Source organism: Heliconius melpomene, unplaced genomic scaffold, assembly GCF_056956725.1.
Source record: "Heliconius melpomene rosina isolate 202511_hmr_F unplaced genomic scaffold, ASM5695672v1 ptg000036l, whole genome shotgun sequence".
Lineage (NCBI taxonomy): Eukaryota > Metazoa > Arthropoda > Insecta > Lepidoptera > Nymphalidae > Heliconius > Heliconius melpomene.
This window is the reverse complement of record NW_028181859.1, coordinates 52,752-73,812: the sequence shown is the minus strand read 5'-3', so window position 1 is coordinate 73,812 and position 21,061 is coordinate 52,752. Positions and strand designations below refer to the sequence as shown.

The 21,061-nt window shown below is 47.4% G+C and overlaps 1 protein-coding gene across 1 annotated transcript; it reads right to left on the bottom strand.

Moving 5' to 3' along the window:
- Positions 1 to 14,006: 14,006 nt before the first annotated feature.
- LOC146526600 (uncharacterized) lies at positions 14,007 to 14,991 on the bottom strand. Its single transcript, XM_085206954.1, has one exon. It carries the CDS (start codon positions 14,880 to 14,882, stop codon positions 14,127 to 14,129), a length of 756 nt encoding a protein of 251 aa, XP_085063080.1. The 5' UTR covers positions 14,883 to 14,991; the 3' UTR covers positions 14,007 to 14,126.
- Between the last annotated feature and the right edge of the window lie 6,070 nt (positions 14,992 to 21,061).

Below are 21,061 nucleotides of genomic sequence, written 5' to 3'. Positions count from 1 at the left end.
CATTTAACCAGAACTCTATCTGTTTAAACATTGACAATCAAAGTGCAATTTGTTTAATTAAAAATGTAGATTACCACAAAAGATGCAAGCATATTGATATAAGATATAATTTTATTAAAGAAAAATATTTAGAGAAAGAAATAGATCTTAAATATGTAAATACCAAAGAACAATATGCTGACATCTTTACTAAGGCTTTACCCAAAGAAAAATTTCAATATCTTAGAGATAAAATTGGTGTTAAACAATTATCAATTTTATAAAATTGTATTAACTAAGTATGACAACTCAAGTTGTAAATGTAGTTACTAAGAGTTTGTTAAATGTAAGTGCATAATGGTTAAAGTTAAAATGAACATTTTTATATTTTTTGTAAAACTTATAAATTGAAAGTTCAAATTTGGTGAGAGTGTTGAATTCTTCTGCTTTTGTATAACTTGTAGATTTAAAGTTCAAATTTGGTGAGAGTGTTGAAATATTAAAATTTGACTTTACCGATTGATACAACACTATGGCAGAAGGTGTCACCTCACTTTTGTACTAACTTATTATATAATCTGTGCTCTGTGGAATCCCGCCGCTGAGGTCAGAACAGGAGGTGTCTGACAGCGCTGCGGCCGTACTGGCCAGGGCTAGCTCCAGGCTCTCGGACATGTCTCTACCATCCGAGAAAGAGCAGGACGAAGCCATACTTGCGTCTGACCTACAAAATCAGGTGGTGGACAGCCTAGCGGTGATAAGGAAGGTTGCCAGCAGATCGGGAAACCTTAAAGGAACTTTCACCAAGGCCTTTTGACGGATACCGGCCCGAGTGGGGACTCGAGCGGGTTATGTGGGACTCGTGGACCGGCTGAAGGCCAATCCCAATACCCACTAAAACCTCACGGTGCTCCTCCTCGACCGCCACTGGCCGCGAGACACGGGGACGTGAGTCTTCCGCGAAACGCGGCGGCGAGAGCCTGCAAGGCACGTCGCGGAGTCAAGGGTGTGTGGGCACCCTCGACGGCCTGCTCGGAGTAGCACGCGGGAGCAACCTGTGCGCGCCTACTCGGGCCAGGTTGGTAGGCGGCCAGCTTCCCCAAGCTGAACGCCCTCTAGCACATTAGGGCGAAAGGCGGCGATCGTGTGCTGCCCTCCGGCGACCCGGTCTCTTACGGTGGATGGCGACTTCGGCAAAAGCCTCCCTCGCCCGTTCCGCCGACTCCTTCTCGAGCACCACTGCCTCGCAGAAGGATGAGACCGCATCCCACGACGTCTCGCTGCCGGCCATAGCCTTGACCACGGCTTGTCACGCCACTTACCGCCAGCACCTTCCCGCGCATTCCCGCGCGTTGGAAAAAATCGGTTTTCGCCACTTACCGCCGGCACCTTCCCGCGCATTCCCGCGGGTTGGAAAAAATCGGTTTTCGCCACTTACCGCCGGCACCTTACCGCGCATTCCCGCGGGTTGGAAAAAATCGGTTTTCGTCACTTACCGCCCGCACCTTCCCGCGCATTCCCGCGGGTTGGAAAAAATCGGTTTTCGCCACTTACCGCTGGCACCTTCCCGCGCATTCCCGCGGGTTGGAAAAAATCGGTTTTCGTCACTTACCGCCCGCACCTTCCCGCGCATTCCCGCGGGTTGGAAAAAATCGGTTTTCGCCACTTACCGCTGGCACCTTCCCGCGCATTCCCGCGGGTTGGAAAAAATCGGTTTTCGTCACTTACCGCCCGCACCTTCCCGCGCATTCCCGCGGGTTGTATACCACCTTGAAGGCCCCTCGGAGGCCGAACGATCGACACCAGTTTCAACTGAATCCGAGCGGGGAAAACTGAAAAAATCGGTTTTCGTCACTTACCGCCCGCACCTTCCCGCACATTCCTGCGGGTTGGAAAAAATCAGTTTTCGCCACTTACCGCCGGCACCTTCCCGCGCATTCCCGCGGGTTGTATACCACCTTGAAGGCCCCTCGAAGCCCGAACGATCGACACCAGTATCAACTGAATCCGAGCGGGGAAAACTGAAAAAATCGGTTTTTTCCACTTACCGCCCGCACCTTCCCGCGCATTCCCGCGGGTTGTATACCACTTTGAGGGCCCCTCGGAGCCCGAACGATCGACACCAGTTTCAACTGAATCCGAGCGGGGAAAACTGAAAAAATCGGTTTTCGCCACTAACCGCCGGCACCTTCCCGCGCATTCCCGCGGGTTGTATACCACCTTGAAGGCCCCTCGAAGCCCGAACGATCGACACCAGTATCAACTGAATCCGAGCGGGGAAAACTGAAAAAATCGGTTTTTTCCACTTACCGCCCGCACCTTCCCGCGCATTCCCGCGGGTTGTATACCACTTTGAGGGCCCCTCGGAGCCCGAACGATCGACACCAGTTTCAACTGAATCCGAGCGGGGAAAACTGAAAAAATCGGTTTTCGCCACTTACCGCCATCGACACCAGTTTCAACTGAATCCGAGCGGGGAAAACTGAAAAAATCGGTTTTCGCCACTTACCGCCCGCACCTTCCCGCGCATTCCCGCGGGTTGTATACCACCTTGAAGGCCCCTCGGAGCCCGAACGATCGACACCAGTTTCAACTGAATCCGAGCGGGGAAAACTGAAACAATCGGTTTTCGCCACTTACCGCCATCGACACCAGTTTCAACTGAATCCGAGCGGGGAAAACTGAAAAAATCGGTTTTCGCCACTTACCGCCCGCACCTTCCCGCGCATTCCCGCGCATTCCCGCGGGTTGTATACCACCTTGAAGGCCCCTCGGAGCCCGAACGATCGACACCAGTTTCAACTGAATCCGAGCGGGGAAAACTGAAACAATCGGTTTTCGCCACTTACCGCCATCGACACCAGTTTCAACTGAATCCGAGCGGGGAAAACTGAAAAAATCGGTTTTCGCCACTTACCGCCCGCACCTTCCCGCGCATTCCCGCGCATTCCCGCGGGTTGTATACCACCTTGAAGGCCCCTCGGAGCCCGAACGATCGACACCAGTTTCAACTGAATCCAAGCGGGGAAAACTGAAAAAATCGGTTTTCGCCACTTACCGCCATCGACACCAGTTTTAACTGAATCCGAGCGGGGAAAACTGAAAAAATCGGTTTTTTCCACTTACCGCCCGCACCTTCCCGCGCATTCCCGCGGGTTGTATACCACCTTGAAGGCCCCTCGGAGCCCGAACGATCGACACCAGTTTCAACTGAATCCGAGCGGGGAAAACTGAAAAAATAGGTTTTCGTCATTTACCGCCGGCACCTTCCCGCACATTCCCGCGGGTTGTATACCACCTTGAAGGCCCCTCGGAGCCCGAACGATCAACACCAGTTTCAACTGAATCCGAGCGGGGAAAACTGAAAAAATCGGTTTTCGCCACTAACCGCCGGCACCTTCCCGCGCATTCCCGCGGGTTGTATACCACCTTGAAGGCCCCTCGGAGCCCGAACGATCGACACCAGTTTTAACTGAATCCGAGCGGGGAAAACTGAAAAAATCGGTTTTTTCCACTTACCGCCCGCACCTTCCCGCGCATTCCCGCGGGTTGTATACCACCTTGAAGGCCCCTCGGAGCCCGAACGATCGACACCAGTTTCAACTGAATCCGAGCGGGGAAAACTGAAAAAATCGGTTTTCGCCACTAACCGCCGGCACCTTCCCGCGCATTCCCGCGGGTTGTATACCACCTTGAAGGCCCCTCGAAGCCCGAACGATCGACACCAGTTTCAACTGAATCTGAGCGGGGAAAACTGAAAAAATCGGTTTTTTCCACTTACCGCCCGCACCTTCCCGCGCATTCCCGCGGGTTGTATACCACCTTGAAGGCCCCTCGGAGCCCGAACGATCGACACCAGTTTCAACTGAATCTGAGCGGGGAAAACTGAAAAAAATCGGTTTTCGCCACTTACCGCCCGCACCTTCACCTTCCAACTTCGGGTTGTATACCACTTTGAAGGCCCCTCGGAGCCCGAACGATCGACACCAGTTTTAACTGAATCCGAGCGGGGAAAACTGAAAAAATCGGTTTTTTCCACTTACCGCCCGCACCTTCCCGCGCATTCCCGCGGGTTGTATACCACCTTGAAGGCCCCTCGGAGCCCGAACGATCGACACCAGTTTCAACTGAATCAGAGCGGGGAAAACTGAAAATATCGGTTTTCGCTACTAACCGCCGGCACCTTCCCGCGCATTCCCGCGGGTTGTATACCACCTTGAAGGCCCCTCGAAGCCCGAACGATCGACACCAGTTTCATTTGAATCCGAGCGGGGAAAACTGAAAAAATAGGTTTTTTCCACTTACCGCCCGCAACTTCCCGCGCATTCCCGCGAATTGTATACCACCTTGAAGGCCCCTCGGAGCCCGAACGATCGACACCAGTTTCAACCGAATCTGAGCGGGGAAAACTGAAAAAATCGGTTTTCGCCACTTACCGCTCGCACCTTCCCGCGCATTCCCGCGGGTTGTATACCACCTTGAAGGCCCCTCGGAGCCCGAACGATCGACACCAGTTTCAACTGAATCCGAGCGGGGAAAACTGAAAAAATCGGTTTTCGCCACTAACCGCCGGCACCTTCCCGCGCATTCCCGCGGGTTGTATACCACCTTGAAGGCCCCTCGAAGCCCGAACGATCGACACCAGTTTCAACTGAATCCGAACGGGGAAAACTGAAAAAATCGGTTTTTTCCACTTACCGCCCGCACCTTCCCGCGCATTCCCGCGGGTTGTATACCACCTTGAAGGCCCTTCGAAGCCCGAACGATCGACACCAGTTTCATTTGAATCCGAGCGGGGAAAACTGAAAAAATAGGTTTTTTCCACTTACCGCCCGCAACTTCCCGCGCATTCCCGCGAATTGTATACCACCTTGAAGGCCCCTCGGAGCCCGAACGATCGACACCAGTTTCAACCGAATCTGAGCGGGGAAAACTGAAAAAATCGGTTTTCGCCACTTACCGCTCGCACCTTCCCGCGCATTCCCGCGGGTTGTATACCACCTTGAAGGCCCCTCGGAGCCCGAACGATCGACACCAGTTTCAACTGAATCCGAGCGGGGAAAACTGAAAAAATCGGTTTTCGCCACTAACCGCCGGCACCTTCCCGCGCATTCCCGCGGGTTGTATACCACCTTGAAGGCCCCTCGAAGCCCGAACGATCGACACCAGTTTCAACTGAATCCGAACGGGGAAAACTGAAAAAATCGGTTTTTTCCACTTACCGCCCGCACCTTCCCGCGCATTCCCGCGGGTTGTATACCACCTTGAAGGCCCTTCGAAGCCCGAACGATCGACACCAGTTTCAACTGAATCCGAGCGGGGAAAACTGAAAAAATCGGTTTTTTCCACTTACCGCCCGCACCTTCCCGCGCATTCCCGCGGGTTGTATACCACCTTGAAGGCCCCTCGGAGCCCGAACGATCGACACCAGTTTCAACTGAATCCGAGCGGGGAAAACTGAAAAAATCGGTTTTCGCCACTTACCGCCCGCACCTTCCCGCGCATTCCCGCGGGTTGTATACCACCTTGAAGGCCCCTCGGAGCCCGAACGATCGACACCAGTTTCAACTGAATCCGAGCGGGGAAAACTGAAAAAATAGGTTTTCGTCACTTACCGCCCGCACCTTCCCGCACATTCCTGCGGGTTGGAAAAAATCGGTTTTCGCCACTTACCGCCGGCACCTTCCCGCGCATTCCCGCGGGTTGTATACCACCTTGAAGGCCCTTCGGAGCCCGAACGATCGACGTCAGTTTCAACTGAATCCGAGCGGGGAAAACTGAAAAAATCGGTTTTCGCCACTTACTGCCGGCACCTTCCCGCGCATTCCCGCGGGTTGTATACCACCTTGAAGGCCCCTCGAAGCCCGAACGATCGACACCAGTTTCAACTGAATCCGAGCGGGGAAAACTGAAAAAATCGGTTTTTTCCACTTACCGCCCGCACCTTCCCGCGCATTCCCGCGGGTTGTATACCACCTTGAAGGCCCCTCGGAGCCCGAACGATCGACACCAGTTTCAACTGAATCCGAGCGGGGAAAAGTGAAAAAATCGGTTTTCGCCACTTACCGCCCCGCACCTTCCCGCGCATTCCCGCGGGTTGTATACCACCTTGAAGGCCCCTCGAAGCCCGAACGATCGACACCAGTTTCAACTGAATCCGAGCGGGGAAAACTGAAAAAATCGGTTTTTTCCACTTACCGCCCGCACCTTCCCGCGCATTCCCGCGGGTTGTATACCACCTTGAAGGCCCCTCGGAGCCCGAACGATCGACACCAGTTTCAACTGAATCCGAGCGGGGAAAACTGAAAAAATCGGTTTTCGCCACTTACCGCCCGCACCTTCCCGCGCATTCCCGCGAGTTGTATACCACCTTGAAGGCCCCTCGGAGCCCGAACGATCGACACCAGTTTCAACTGAATCCGAGCGGGGAAAACTGAAAAAATCGGTTTACGCCACTTACCGCCCGCTCCTTCCCGCACCTTCCCGCGCATTCCCGCGGGTTGTATACCACCTTGAAGGCCCCTCGGAGCCCGAACGATTGACACCAGTTTCAACTGAATCCGAGCGGGGAAAAGTGAAAAAATCGGTTTTCGCCACTTACCGCCCGCACCTTCCCGCGCATTCCCGCGGGTTGTATACCACCTTGAAGGCCCCTCGGAGCCCGAACGATCGACACCAGTTTCAACTGAATCCGAGCGGGGAAAAGTGAAAAAATCGGTTTTCGCCACTTACCGCCCGCACCTTCCCGCGCATTCCCGCGGGTTGTATACCACCTTGAAGGCCCCTCGGAGCCCGAACGATCGACACCAGTTTCAACTGAATCCGAGCGGGGAAAAGTGAAAAAATCGGTTTTCGCCACTTACCGCCCGCACCTTCCCGCGCATTCCCGCGGGTTGTATACCACCTTGAAGGCCCCTCGGAGCCCGAACGATCGACACCAGTTTCAACTGAATCCGAGCGGGGAAAACTGAAAAAATCGGTTTTCGTCACTTACCGCCCGCACCTTCCCGCACATTCCTGCGGGTTGGAAAAAATCGGTTTTCGCCACTTACCGCCGGCACTTTCCCGCGCATTCCCGCGGGTTGTATACCACCTTGAAGGCCCCTCGGAGCCCGAACGATCGACACCAGTTTCAACTGAATCCGAGCGGGGAAAACTGAAAAAATCGGTTTTCGTCACTTACCGCCCCCACCTTCCCGCACATTCCTGCGGGTTGGAAAAAATCGGTTTTCGCCACTTATCGCCGGCACCTTCCCGCGCATTCCCGCGGGTTGTATACCACCTTGATGGCCCCTCGGAGCCCGAACGATCGACGTCAGTTTCAACTGAATCCGAGCGGGGAAAACTGAAAAAATCGGTTTTCGCCACTTACTGCCGGCACCTTCCCGTGCATTCCCGCGGGTTGTATACCACCTTGAAGGCCCCTCGGAGCCCGAACGATCGACACCAGTTTCAAGTGAATCCGAGCGGGGAAAACTGAAAAAATCGGTTTTCGCCACTTACCGCCCGCACCTTCCCGCGCGTTCCCGCGGGTTGTATACCACCTTGAAGGCCCCTTGGAGCCCGACCGATCGACACCAGTTTCAACTGAATCCGAGCGGGGAAAACTGAAAAAATCGGTTTTTTCCACTTACCGCCCGCACCTTCCCGCGCATTCCCGCCGGGTTGTATACCACCTTGAAGGCCCCTCGGAGCCCGAACGATCGACACCAGTTTCAACTGAATCCGAGCGGGGAAAACTGAAAAAATCGGTTTTCGCCACTTACCGCCATCGACACCAGTTTCAACTGAATCCGAGCGGGGAAAACTGAAAAAATCGGTTTTTTCCACTTACCGCCCGCACCTTCCCGCGCATTCCCGCGGGTTGTATACCACCTTGAAGGCCCCTCGGAGCCCGAACGATCGACACCAGTTTCAAGTGAATCCGAGCGGGGAAAACTGAAAAAATCGGTTTTCGCCACTTACTGCCGGCACCTTCCCGCGCATTCCCGCGGGTTTTATACCACCTTGAAAGCCCCTCGGAGCACGAACGATCGACACCAGTTTCAACTGAATCCGAGCGGGGAAAACTGAAAAAATCGGTTTTCGCCACTTACCGCCCGCACCTTCCCGCGCATTCCCGCGGGTTGTATACCACCTTGAAGGCCCCTCGGAGCCCGAACGATCGACACCAGTTTCAACTGAATCCGAGCGGGGAAAACTGAAAAAATCGGTTTTCGCCACTAACCGCCGGCACCTTCCCGCGCATTCCCGCGGGTTGTATACCACCTTGAAGGCCCCTCGAAGCCCGAACGATCGACACCAGTTTCAAGTGAATCCGAGCGGGGAAAACTGAAAAAATCGGTTTTCGCCACTTACCGCCCGCACCTTCCCGCGCGTTCCCGCGGGTTGTATACCACCTTGAAGGCCCCTTGGAGCCCGACCGATCGACACCAGTTTCAACTGAATCCGAGCGGGGAAAACTGAAAAAATCGGTTTTTTCCACTTACCGCCCGCACCTTCCCGCGCATTCCCGCGGGTTGTATACCACCTTGAAGGCCCCTCGGAGCCCGAACGATCGACACCAGTTTCAAGTGAATCCGAGCGGGGAAAACTGAAAAAATCGGTTTTCGCCACTTACCGCCATCGACACCAGTTTCAACTGAATCCGAGCGGGGAAAACTGAAAAAATCGGTTTTTTCCACTTACCGCCCGCACCTTCCCGCGCATTCCCGCGGGTTGTATACCACCTTGAAGGCCCCTCGGAGCCCGAACGATCGACACCAGTTTCAACTGAATCCGAGCGGGGAAAACTGAAAAAATCGGTTTACGCCACTTACCGCCCGCTCCTTCCCGCACCTTCCCGCGCATTCCCGCGGGTTGTATACCACCTTGAAGGCCCCTCGGAGCCCGAACGATCGACACCAGTTTCAACTGAATCCGAGCGGGGAAAACTGAAAAAATCGGTTTTCGCCACTTACCGCCCGCACCTTCCCGCGCATTCCCGCGGGTTGTATACCACCTTGAAGGCCCCTCGGAGCCCGAACGATCGACACCAGTTTCAACTGAATCCGAGCGGGGAAAACTGAAAAAATCGGTTTTCGCCACTAACCGCCGGCACCTTCCCGCGCATTCCCGCGGGTTGTATACCACCTTGAAAGCCCCTCGGAGCACGAACGATCGACACCAGTTTCAACTGAATCCGAGCGGGGAAAACTGAAAAAATCGGTTTTCGCCACTTACCGCCCGCACCTTCCCGCGCATTCCCGCGGGTTGTATACCACCTTGAAGGCCCCTCGGAGCCCGAACGATCGACACCAGTTTCAACTGAATCCGAGCGGGGAAAACTGAAAAAATCGGTTTTCGCCACTAACCGCCGGCACCTTCCCGCGCATTCCCGCGGGTTGTATACCACCTTGAAGGCCCCTCGAAGCCCGAACGATCGACACCAGTATCAACTGAATCCGAGCGGGGAAAACTGAAAAAAACGGTTTTTTCCACTTACCGCCCGCACCTTCCCGCGCTTTCCCGCGGGTTGTATACCACCTTGAAGGCCCCTCGGAGCCCGAACGATCGACACCAGTTTCAACTGAATCCGAGCGGGGGAAAACTGAAAAAATCGGTTTTCGCCACTTACCGCCATCGACACCAGTTTCAACTGAATCCGAGCGGGGAAAACTGAAAAAATCGGTTTTCGCCACTAACCGCCGGCACCTTCCCGCGCATTCCCGCGGGTTGTATACCACTTTGAAGGCCCCTCGGAGCCCGAACGATCGACACCAGTTTCAACTGAATCCGAGCGGAGAAAAACTGAAAAAATCGGTTTTCGCCACTTACCGCCATCGACACCAGTTTCAACTGAATCCGAGCGGGGAAAACTGAAAAAATCGGTTTTCGCCACTAACCGCCGGCACCTTCCCGCGCATTCCCGCGGGTTGTATACCACCTTGAAGGCCCCTCGAAGCCCGAACGATCGACACCAGTTTCAACTGAATCCGAGCGGGGAAAACTGAAAAAATCGGTTTTCGCCACTAACCGCCGGCACCTTCCCGCGCATTCCCGCGGGTTGTATACCACCTTGAAGGCCCCTCGAAGCCCGAACGATCGACACCAGTTTCAACTGAATCCGAGCGGGGAAAACTGAAAAAATCGGTTTTTTCCACTTACCGCCCGCACCTTCCCGCGCATTCCCGCGGGTTCTATACCACCTTGAAGGCCCCTCGGAGCCCGAACGATCAACACCAGTTTCAACTGAATCCGAGCGGGAAAAACTGAAAAAATCGGTTTTCGTGGCAGTTTAATAAATAAATAAATAGAGTATAATACACAAATATAATAAATAATATATATAAATATTAGTAAATATACACTACAATTGAAGATAATAGTTTTTTACTTTATATTTGAATGCTTTCTTAGACTTAGACTGCCTGATAGTACGTCGTAGTTTTTTATTAGTTAGTTTTTATTCCATAGTTTCGCTGCTTGCACCGTGAACGATTTACTGTAACAACGAGTACGGCACAAAGGTATCTCCAGCTTATTATCTTTTTGGGAGCGGAGACTTAGTGTGAGACGGGAGTTGGAATCGAGAAAGGAAAAACGCTGCTTAAGGTAGGTTGGAGTTTCAGGGTGGAAGAGGATAGAGTAGAGAAGAGAAAGAGTGTGAAGATTTCGACGGTCTTTAATAGGAAGCCAGCCAAGTCTAGTACGATACTCACTGACATGATCGAACTTTTTCAGTCCGAAAATGAATCTAATAACCAGGTTTTGGAGACGTTCCAACTTGTTAAGTAGTTGCTGCGATAAATCCAGGTAACAGGTGTCTGCATAATCTAGGATAGGTAGCAAAAGTGAGTGGGCTAGGGTTATTTTGGTTTTGATTGGCAGAATATTTTTCCATCTTTTTAACCTACCTATAGCGCAGTACAACTTGCGGCTCAACTCGGAAACTTGAGGAGCCCAGGAGAGTTTGCTGTCCACCATGATACCTAGATTTTTGACAGTGCAACAGTATTTCAAGTTACAGGTGTCGAAGACTGTAGGAGGAAGGGAAGGAAAATAGATCTTGGATAGTTGTTTAGGATTGCCGAGAATACACACTTGAGACTTTTTAGGATTTATAGATAAACCGTAAGACTTGCTCCAGGTACTAATTGTTAGCAGGTTGGAATTAATTAGACTAATAGCCCTCGCAATGTCTTGAACGTCCGTGGTTGTATAAATCTGTAAGTCATCAGCGTATAAGTGAAAAGGCAAGGATAAAAGCTTGGTGACGGAATTTATGAAGATGGAGAAAAGTAAAGGAGAAAGTACGCCACCCTGGGGAACACCAGCATTAAGGCGGCAAACAGTTGACAGTTTTTCATTTAAACGAATGTACTGCTCTCGATTATGTAGATAGGAATAAAACCATTCAGTAGCCTCTGATGAAATATTAATAGACTTTAGAACAGCTAAAAGGATTTCGAAATCTACTGTATTAAAAGCGTTAGAAAAGTCTAGGAGAGCGAGAATAGTGACTTGTTGGTTATCGATTCCATATCTTATATCATCATTGACCTTATTGAGCGCAGTGACAGTGCTGTGACCAGGGCGGAAACCAGACTGGAAGGGAGATAGGATATGATTTCTGGTAAGGAAGGAGGAGAGTTGTTTATGGACTATACGTTCTAGTATTTTGGACAGGAACTGGAGGATAGATATCGGGCGATAGTCTGTAAAGGAAGTGGGGCTAGACACTTTAGGTATAGGAACAACTATCGCCTGGCACCAGATATCAGGGAAAGTATTTGAGGAAAGGGAATAGTTGAAAATATGGCACAGGATAGGAAGTACAGTCTTCATGGTTAAAAGAATCATTTTCCGACTGATTCGATCACTGCCAATAGCATCGGACTTAATGGCAAGAACATGCTTCTTCACTTCGTCAGGAGAAATAGAAGTGAAATGAAAGGGAGAAGGACCAGAGATTGAAGGGATAGACTTAATAGTATTAATTTTAACATTTTGACTTAATAAGTTGACATTCGCGAAGTGCTTATTCATTTCGTTGATATCCGTTCTATCGCCTAACGCGGTAGTTTTTCGTGAGCGTCCAATACCCATTGAGTCAAGGAATTTCCAAATACTAGCAGAATTGCAATTTTCGATAGAATTATAAATAAAAGTGCGTTGAGCATCCCTGCAAGTTTTGTTACATCGGTTCCGTAGTATTTTGAACCTGTTAAGGTTTTCCTCAGTAGGATTTCTCTTGTACTTCGATTTAGCCGAGTTACGTTTTACCATAAGTTTTTTAATATCTTCCGTTAACCAGGGGGCAGGAAGGTGCTTGAGTTTTATTGGTCGAAGTGGAGCGTGCAGGTCAAAAAGCTCAGTTAAAAGAGAGTTAAATATAATAATTTTTTCATTAACAGTTGGAGCATTTAATACACTCTCCCAATCTATATTATCTAGATCTTCTAAGAAAGCTTCGTTGTTAAAATTTTTAAAGCTTCTACGCATGATTATAGTAGGTTTAATTTTGGGTGTACGAATTTTATAACTCATATATATGAGATCGTGATATGAGAACGCTTCTGCACACAACTGACCATAAGTAGCGACTTGCTCATTCGACGAAACGATCATTAAGTCTAATTGTGACGGAGCGGTATTAGGAAAGAAGTGGGTAGCGTTAGTGGGTAGAAGATTAAGATTAGCACTTTTAATAATATTTTGTAATCGAATAGCACGCCAGTCATTTTTAATTAGACAAGTATTAAAATCTCCCATTATGATGGTGTGATCAACACCTGGAACATACTTATCTAGTAAAGTTTCAAAGGTGTCAAAATAATTTATATGAAGTGAAGGGCTGTAAAGTACACCAAGTAATAGTTTTAATGTGCCAAATAACACTTCAATAAAAATATGCTCAGAAGTATTTGAGTACAGTGTAGGAGATTTGTCAAGAATAGAAAAAGGGATGTGGCTGCGTAAGTAGATAGCAACTCCACCACCGCCTTTCCCTGTACGGTCATTACGAATAAGATGGAAGCCGGGTAAAGCATAGGATGTGGATGGTAAGGAAGGTTTTAGGAAAGTTTCGGAAACTAGGATCGCGTGAACGTTTTTGGCATCGAAGGAAGCTAGGAGATCAGGATAATGAGCGGGAACACTTTGTGCATTGATATGCACCACGTTGAAGTGCTTGGCAGAGTTCGCAAAAGTCGTGCCCAAAACAGTGCTTAGCGACGCGGAAGTGCTATGGAAACTAGAATCTGATGATAACGATGTAGACTGACAAAATATATCATTATCGGAGGTGTCACTGTTTGAGTTAGCGTTGTTGAACATAGTGCAGTACCAAAATATAATAATCAAGTAAAAATTAATAAGATAATAAATATATATAATAAATAAAAATAAGATTAAAATAAAATGTGTGTATATGCAGAATGTTAATGATAATAATAATAAGAGCTATATAATATATGTATGTCCAAATAAATAAATAAATTAGCAAAATAAATATTAGTGATAAAATTAGAAAAATAAAAATAAAAAAAATAAAATAAACAAATAATCACTTACAATAACAAAAAAAAAAAAGAGGTAAAACACGATAAATACAACTAAGTCCGTAATCTAGGAGTTATCGTGAAAAGAAACGTTTAAGACAGTTCCGGCCATTGACAGATTAAGTGTCAATAAGCCTGTCAAAATAACTAACAAAAAGTAAACATTACAAACTCATGTTCATGTATATATTTATTTTATGATTTTTTATTTTATAGGTGAAGGCAACACTTTAACTGGACTCTTTTTGACATGCATTCTCCTATTGTGTAATATAATCTCTTTTTTACCGTACAATCTCCTTTGTGTGTTTTCCATACAACGTGACATTGGCGAAGTGAATAGTGCTCAACTGGCACGCTCGAAGCGCCATAAATAAAGAACCGAACCGGACCGAACATTACAACATTTAATATTACGTTTTAAAATTGTGGGTAAATTATATATATTAATGGATAAGTATATTAACGATTTAAGTTGTGGGTAATTTGTACATTTTAGTGAATATATTAGTGATTTATAGGACACTAGCTCATAAGTTATTAGATATAAGGTTAAAAGTATTCTATCAACATTAATTGAACAAACTAATGCATTAAGGAAGTTGTTTACTTCTTCGAGTTTACGATCCTCTTCATTCGTGTAACCTGAGGAACTGGCTTTGTCTTAGAATCACCAGCACTTGAGCTCGCCATAGGTGCTTTAAGAGGTTGAGCCCCAGCCGTGTCGTGGATATTGTCTAGCTCACTGCATGTGGAAATAGTATGGCGCTTCCCATCTGGCCCAATGACAATGATGTAGCCCTCCTTCGTCCAACATTTATTTATGCCAAAACGTTTTCGGGCTGCCATGAAAGTCTCGTGCCTGGATTTAGTGAGGAATTCCGATAAAGTGATGCCTGTATTTTTCAAATTGGTTTTAGCATACCATATTTGATTTCGCATAGATAACTCTCGGAATTTTACAAGTATGGGTCTTGGTTTATCAGATGTTACAGTACCCAGGCGTTGACATCTGCTAATGTCACCCAGCTCCAGATCAGGCAACTTCAGATGTTGGGACAGGACCTTCACCGCAATGGCAGAATCAGCTGTACTTCTCTCCTCGGGCACACCATGCACCAACAGTATCTTCTTTCTGGTCCGCAAGTCAAGAAGGTCTAACTGTTTTGACAGTATATTTACCTGCAGCTGAAGCCCCTCCAGTGCACTCAATACAAAAGATCGAAATGCACTAAATTGAGCTGCAATGTGGGAAGTGGGGCTTGCCGCAGGAAGCGCAGAACTCAAATTTTGCTGAAAGTCAGCCATTTGCGAATTGAAGTGTAGTGACAGTTCTTGTATTGATTGCTTAATAGCTTCCATGTTGATGTAATTGAGTTCAAAAGACTAGTGATTATGGATAAAAAGTTTTGGTGTAGAAATTATTGCACGAATAACTGCTGGCAGGTTGGTGACTGTTAATACATCACTTATACATAACACATTTCACTTATAATTTGTTTTAACTATTTTTAAAAGAAAATTATTTGGGAGCAACTTTAATAAAAAAGTATAAAAAAAATTTTAAGTTAAACGGTTTATGATTATGATTACTAAAATTTAATCGTGGGGCACGTCCAATATCTACAATTGAAAGACATAGCGTGAGACTTCACCCACCTAGTGGTAAGTAGCAAGTGTCCCCACGATTTTATTTTAGTAATCATAATTTCTATGAAATTATTTTTTAGCTTTTAGTACATTTATCTGCAATATAAAACCGTTTAACTTAAAAATTTTTTTATACTTTTTTATTTTTAAGTTTTTAGTTTTTATTTCTCATGCTATTCAATTCGTTGAAATGAGGCTCGATGTCTCATTATTGCAAGGTTAATGGAGAATGTTACGAACGACCCCCCCAGAGGTCCAATAGAGGGACAAGGCTATGTACAACAAGATGTGCCTGAATCTTGAGGGGAAAACGCTAACGACATATCATTTTTATCCACCTAGTGCCATACAGTTCTCGGCGCGCTTTTACCTTTTACCTTGGGTGGTACCCCTAGCGACGTATCATTTTTAGGCACCCTATAGCCACACAGTCCTCGACAGGATACCAGATCTTGACTTATGTGGGAGATTCATATTGTAATTGTGTATAGTATACTGTATTATACTTACCAAGCCCTTTATTTTGATACCCATATTGATGGGATTGAAAACTACATCATCCGCCATTTTGTAGCAGTGGCCATCTTTGATTTTGATTTTGTATAGTGCACTGAATTCTACTTGACAAGCCCTTTCATTTGATACCCATATTGATGGGATCGAAAAAACTAACTTGTCCGCCATCTTGTAACGGCGGCCATCTTGGATTTTGATTTTGTATAGTCCACTGAATTCTGCTTGACAAGCCCTTTCATTTGATACCCGTATTGATAGGATTGAAAAAAACTAACTTGTCCGCCATCTTATAGTGGCGGCCATCTTGGATTTTGATTTTGTATAGTCCACTGAATTCTACTTGACAAGCCCTTTCATTTGATATCTATATTGATGGGATTGAAAAAAACTAAGTTGTCCGCCATCTTGTAGCGGCGGCCATCTTGGATTCACAATAATATTGAATATGGATAATTGTATTGTCACCAGAATCAAAGGCGTATACCAAATTTCAGATCAATCGGTTAACGGGAAGAGGGTTAAATTTCAATTACTAAATTTGACCCAAACAAACAAACGGGGTGAGCTAAATAAAACCGTTTAAAAACGTATTTACTTTTTGGCACCTACCCTCAGAAAAAAAAGTGATAGGGATGATTATGATTAGACATTAATTTACTTCTCTAGAATAAAGAGTTCTTAAAATAGAAATTACATAAGATTGAATAATTGCTATGGCAGATTCAAGAATTAATAATAAAATTTGAACAATAATTAAAATAATTAATAAATAATTAAGTATTTTAATACCTGTATTACTTAATAAAGTTAAAAGTAAATGACCTGCAATTATATTAGCTGTTAATCGAACTGCTAAAGTTCCAGGTCGAATAATATTACTAATAGTTTCAATTAGTACTATAAAAGGTATTAAAATAGTTGGTGTTCCCTGAGGAATTATATGAATAAATATATGTTGTGTATTATTTAATCATTATAAATCTTAATCATAATGTTAAAGATAATGAAAGGGATACATTAAGATGACTTGTTCTAGTAAAAATATATGGGAATAAACCTAAAAAAATATTAAATAAAATAAAAAAGAATAATGAAATAAAAATAAAAGTTGATCCATTAATTCTATTTGGTCCTAATAAAGTTTTAAATTCATTATGAAGCTTATTAGAAATAAAATTTCATAATAAATAATGACGATTAGGAAAAAATCAGAAAGATAAAGGAATAAATAATAATCCAATAAATGTTCTAATTCAATTAAATGGGAAATTAAATAAATTTGTTGAAGGATCAAAAATTGAAAAAAGATTATTTATCATTTTCAAAAAAATTTTTTGAAATTATTTTTCTTATTTTTTTTAAAATTAAAATTATTTTTATAATTAAAAATAAAATAATTTATAATTATTAAACTAATAAAAATAGAAATAAAAAATAATAATGAAATTATTCAATTGATAGGTATTATTTGAGGAATGTGGTGTGAGTGGTGATGGTGGTGGTAGTGGTTGTCAACGAGTGGTTATGATTGTTCTATGTAAAACTTCATTTAATTAGCTATTATTTTTGTGCAAAGTTACATTTTGGTATATTGACAAGAACAAACATAAAAAGTATTCGGGTGAATTCGGAATCTCCCTTTTTTGAAGTTGGTTGAAAATGAGAACATCCTCTTTTTTGAGATTGGTTGAAAAGAAATGCAACGATCAGGAATCTCACTTCTGACATCAATTTAAAAAGTTTTTGCTTGTAACTATTACAGTATAATTAATTTTTGACCAACAAAAACAAACTTTCTCAATTTTCTCCGAATTCCATAATCGAAACCTAACCAAACTTTCACCAAATTATCCTTGAAGTGTATCCTTTCAAATAAAAAAAGAATCATCAAAATCGGTTGGCGCGACATTGAGTTATTCGGCTATTAGTCGCGCACATGCATAATGCAAATTTAAGACTTATGTGATTTTCTCATGGATACCATTGTCAGACATGGACAAAAAAAAAATATGACCATTCGGGAAGCTATACCTTTTAAATAAAAATATTAAAATCGGTTCACCCAGTTAAAAGTTATGAGGTAACAAACATAAAAAAAAATAAAAAATACAGTCGAATTGATAACCTCCTTTTCTTACAGAAGTCGGTTAAAAAAGGATTATTATTCATTATAAGAATGTTCAGAAGGAGGTAAATTTTGATATCATTCAATAGAGGATGGTATATTTAATGAAAATAGGATTATTCGTTGATTAATTATTGATTCTCAAATAATAATAATAATTAAAATTATGGAAAATAATGAAATATATGAACCAAATGAAGAAATAATAGGCCTAGTGTCCGGGGAACCGGCAAGCCAGGCACGCACTGAGGAGGTGCGGGTAGCCGCAATGGAGTTGTGGGAAACTCGGCTGGCAACACCAACTGCCAGCCTGAGGACGATGGAGGCTGTTCGTCCAGTGTTCCGCCAGTGGTTAGCGCGGCGTCACGGCGTCCTAACCTTCCGCATGACACAGGTGCTCTCGGGGCATGGCTGCTTCGGGGGTTACTTGTGTCGGATCGCCGGGAGGGAGCCCGACGCTCGCTGCCACCACTGCGACGACTGCCTCGATGAGACGGCCCAGCACACGTTGGAGGTGTGCTCAGCCTGGGCGTCTCAACGTCGCGCTTGGCGCGACGTCATAGGGGACGACCTTTCCCTGCCGGCCGTGGTCAAGGCTATGGCCGGCAGCGAGACGTCGTGGGATGCGGTCTCATCCTTCTGCGAGGCAGTGGTGCTCGAGAAGGAGTCGGCGGAACGGGCGAGGGAGGCTTTTGCCGAAGTCGCCATCCGCCGTAAGAGACCGGGTCGCCGGAGGGCGGCACACGATCGCCGCCTTCCGCCCTAATGTGCCAGAGGGCGGTCAGCTTGGGGAAGCTGGCCGCCTACCAACCTGGCCCGAGTAGGCGCGCGCAGGTTGCTCCCGCGCGCTACTCCGAGCAGGCCGTCGAGGGTGCCCACACACCCTTGACTCCGCGACGTGCCTAGCAGGCTCCCGCCGCCGCGTTTCGTGGACGATTCTAGTCCCCGCGTCTCGCGGTCAGTGGCGGTCGAGGAGGAGCATCGTGAGGTTTTAGTGGGTATTGGGATTGGCCTTAGCCGGTCCATGAGTCCCACATAACCCGTTCGAGTCCCCACTCGGGCCGGTATCCGTAAAAGGATTTCCTCACGTTAAAAAAAAAAAAAAAAAAATGTCAGGTTAGGTTGGGGTGCTTGGTCGGATGACCTCCTCGTGTGTTCACCCGCTGTTGGCCCTTTCTCGAATGCTTGTCGTTCGGGGGGGACGAACAGTGTTGCGGACCGGTGCACCCTGGGCGGCGAGTAATTGGTGCCTACAGGATTCGTCCTTGGGTAATGATTGCTCGCTGGCTAATAATCCGGCGTGGTTCTTCGCGTGTCCTCTGTCATGCAGAGGTCACAGTGTGAGGAACCGGAGGGCGTGCGTGGTGTGTACTCACCCTACCGCCACGCAGGTGCAGTGATGTGCCAGCGCCGAAAATATCGGAACTCCACTCTTGGTTGCGGTCATGTCTCGTAATCAGGAATGGAACTGAGGGCCTTGCCTTTACCGGCCGGGCTGCGAGGAAGAAAACCTCTATAAAAAATTACCCCAACCCAAGCGGCGAAGCAGCGCGAGGGGTTCATGGCTGATGGGGAGATCAGTCGCTACTGCTGGTCCCGCCAGGGTACCGGCCGACACCCTGGCGTAATAGGCTTATCCGAGTACAGGGGGCACTGCTCGGATGGACCGTTTTTCCCCCACACTCGTGGGAACAAAATGGAAAATGTTAAATTAAAAACCCAAAATGATGACGTAGGGAGGCCCGAGGAGGGCGGTGATCTGTTGTTGCCCGAGATGGGCGGAGTAGTAGTTGTGCCCGAGAAAGGCGTAGGGAGTACTTTGCTCGAAAGGGGCAAAAGTCCGGCACTTGTGCCAATAGGAGGGGGGTTGAAGGATGCGCGAGTCGTGTTAGAGCGTCTGGACCATGAGGAGGTTGCCTCTATTATAAGAGGTAGGTCCAGGTCGTCACTTTCGTCGCGAGGCCGTTTCTGGGCGGCTTCCGAGTCAGACGCCGATAGCGTGATGTCTGTTGGGTCGAACAGCTCCAATGCTATCGAGGGGGCTAAAGCGCAGTTCCGAAAGGACAGAAAGAGGCGCCATCACAGGAAGAGTAACTCTGAATCCTCGGATGCGGATGGGGAGACAGAGACAAGCCGAAAGCGATGGTTGCTTCGGCCAGAGGGAGTCGTGGTCGTACCAAATATTCCTGATGAGAATATAGGGCTAGCTGCTGGAAAGAAGGCGCTAAACGATGCCAAGCGCGAGGAGCGCCGGCTGAGGGCGGAGGAGGAAGTTGCTGAAATCTCCGCGGCGATACAAACTAGAGCAAGTTCTAGGCTCTCGGATGTGCCCCTGGAACTTTGCGGTGAGGAGCACATGGTCTCCGACTTGCGTAGCCAAGTATCTGATAGCTTGGCTATAATCAATAGAGTCGCCTGCAAGTCGGGGAATCTGAAGGCCACATTTACTAGGGCCCTTAAAGACGCTGCCGGAGTTATCTCTTCTGCCGTTAATACTCTGGCAAAGAGGACGGCATCAGAGGAAGTGGATATCCTCAAGGCAACAAACTCGCGACTGCAGTCGGAGTTGGTGGAGTTGCGGAAGGAGTTTGCCCTTTTGAGAGCGGAGTTGGAGCGGTCTAGAGCATCGGACTTGCGACCCACTCCCACGGAGTCTATTGCTGTGGAGGACATAGTGGGCACTATGGTCTCCACCAGGCTGGAAGCCTTTAAAGATCGGCTACCACCGGAGAGAAATCTGCGACCTCCGCTAGCGGCGGACAAGCGCAAGGTGGATAGCCCAAAGCAGGCGCAAGTGGACCCTGTCGCATCCACTTTGATGGCGCCGGCTAATCCGGCACCAAAGGAGCAAAGGTCTAAAAAGGCCAAGAAGAAGAAAGGCCCGGTGAAGACCGCATCTACTGAGCCTCGACCTCTGCCACCCGCTCCGGCTGATATGTCTGAGGGCTGGACTGTAGTAGCCCGGAAGGGGGCCAAGAAGAGAAAGCCAGCTCCTAAGCCGAAAGCGCAAAAGGCTAAAGCGCAAAAGGAGCCAAAGTTGCGTCGTCCTAGATCGCAAGTTGTGACGATTAAGTTGCAGCCAGCCGTCGCCGACAAGATGTCGTATAGCGATGTCCTTACCCGGGTCAAGGAAAGTATAAAGTTGGAAGACCTGGGTATAGAGGACCTGAGATTCCGTGTTGCGTCTACTGGCGCTAGAATGCTAGGCGCTAGAATGCCTGGCGCCAACACTGCTGAGAAGGCGGATGCG

Bases quoted from the DNA above. Each gene is read 5' to 3' on its own strand.
- LOC146526600 (XM_085206954.1), bottom strand. From the start codon at position 14,882: ATGGAAGCTATTAAGCAATCAATACAAGAACTGTCACTACACTTCAAT.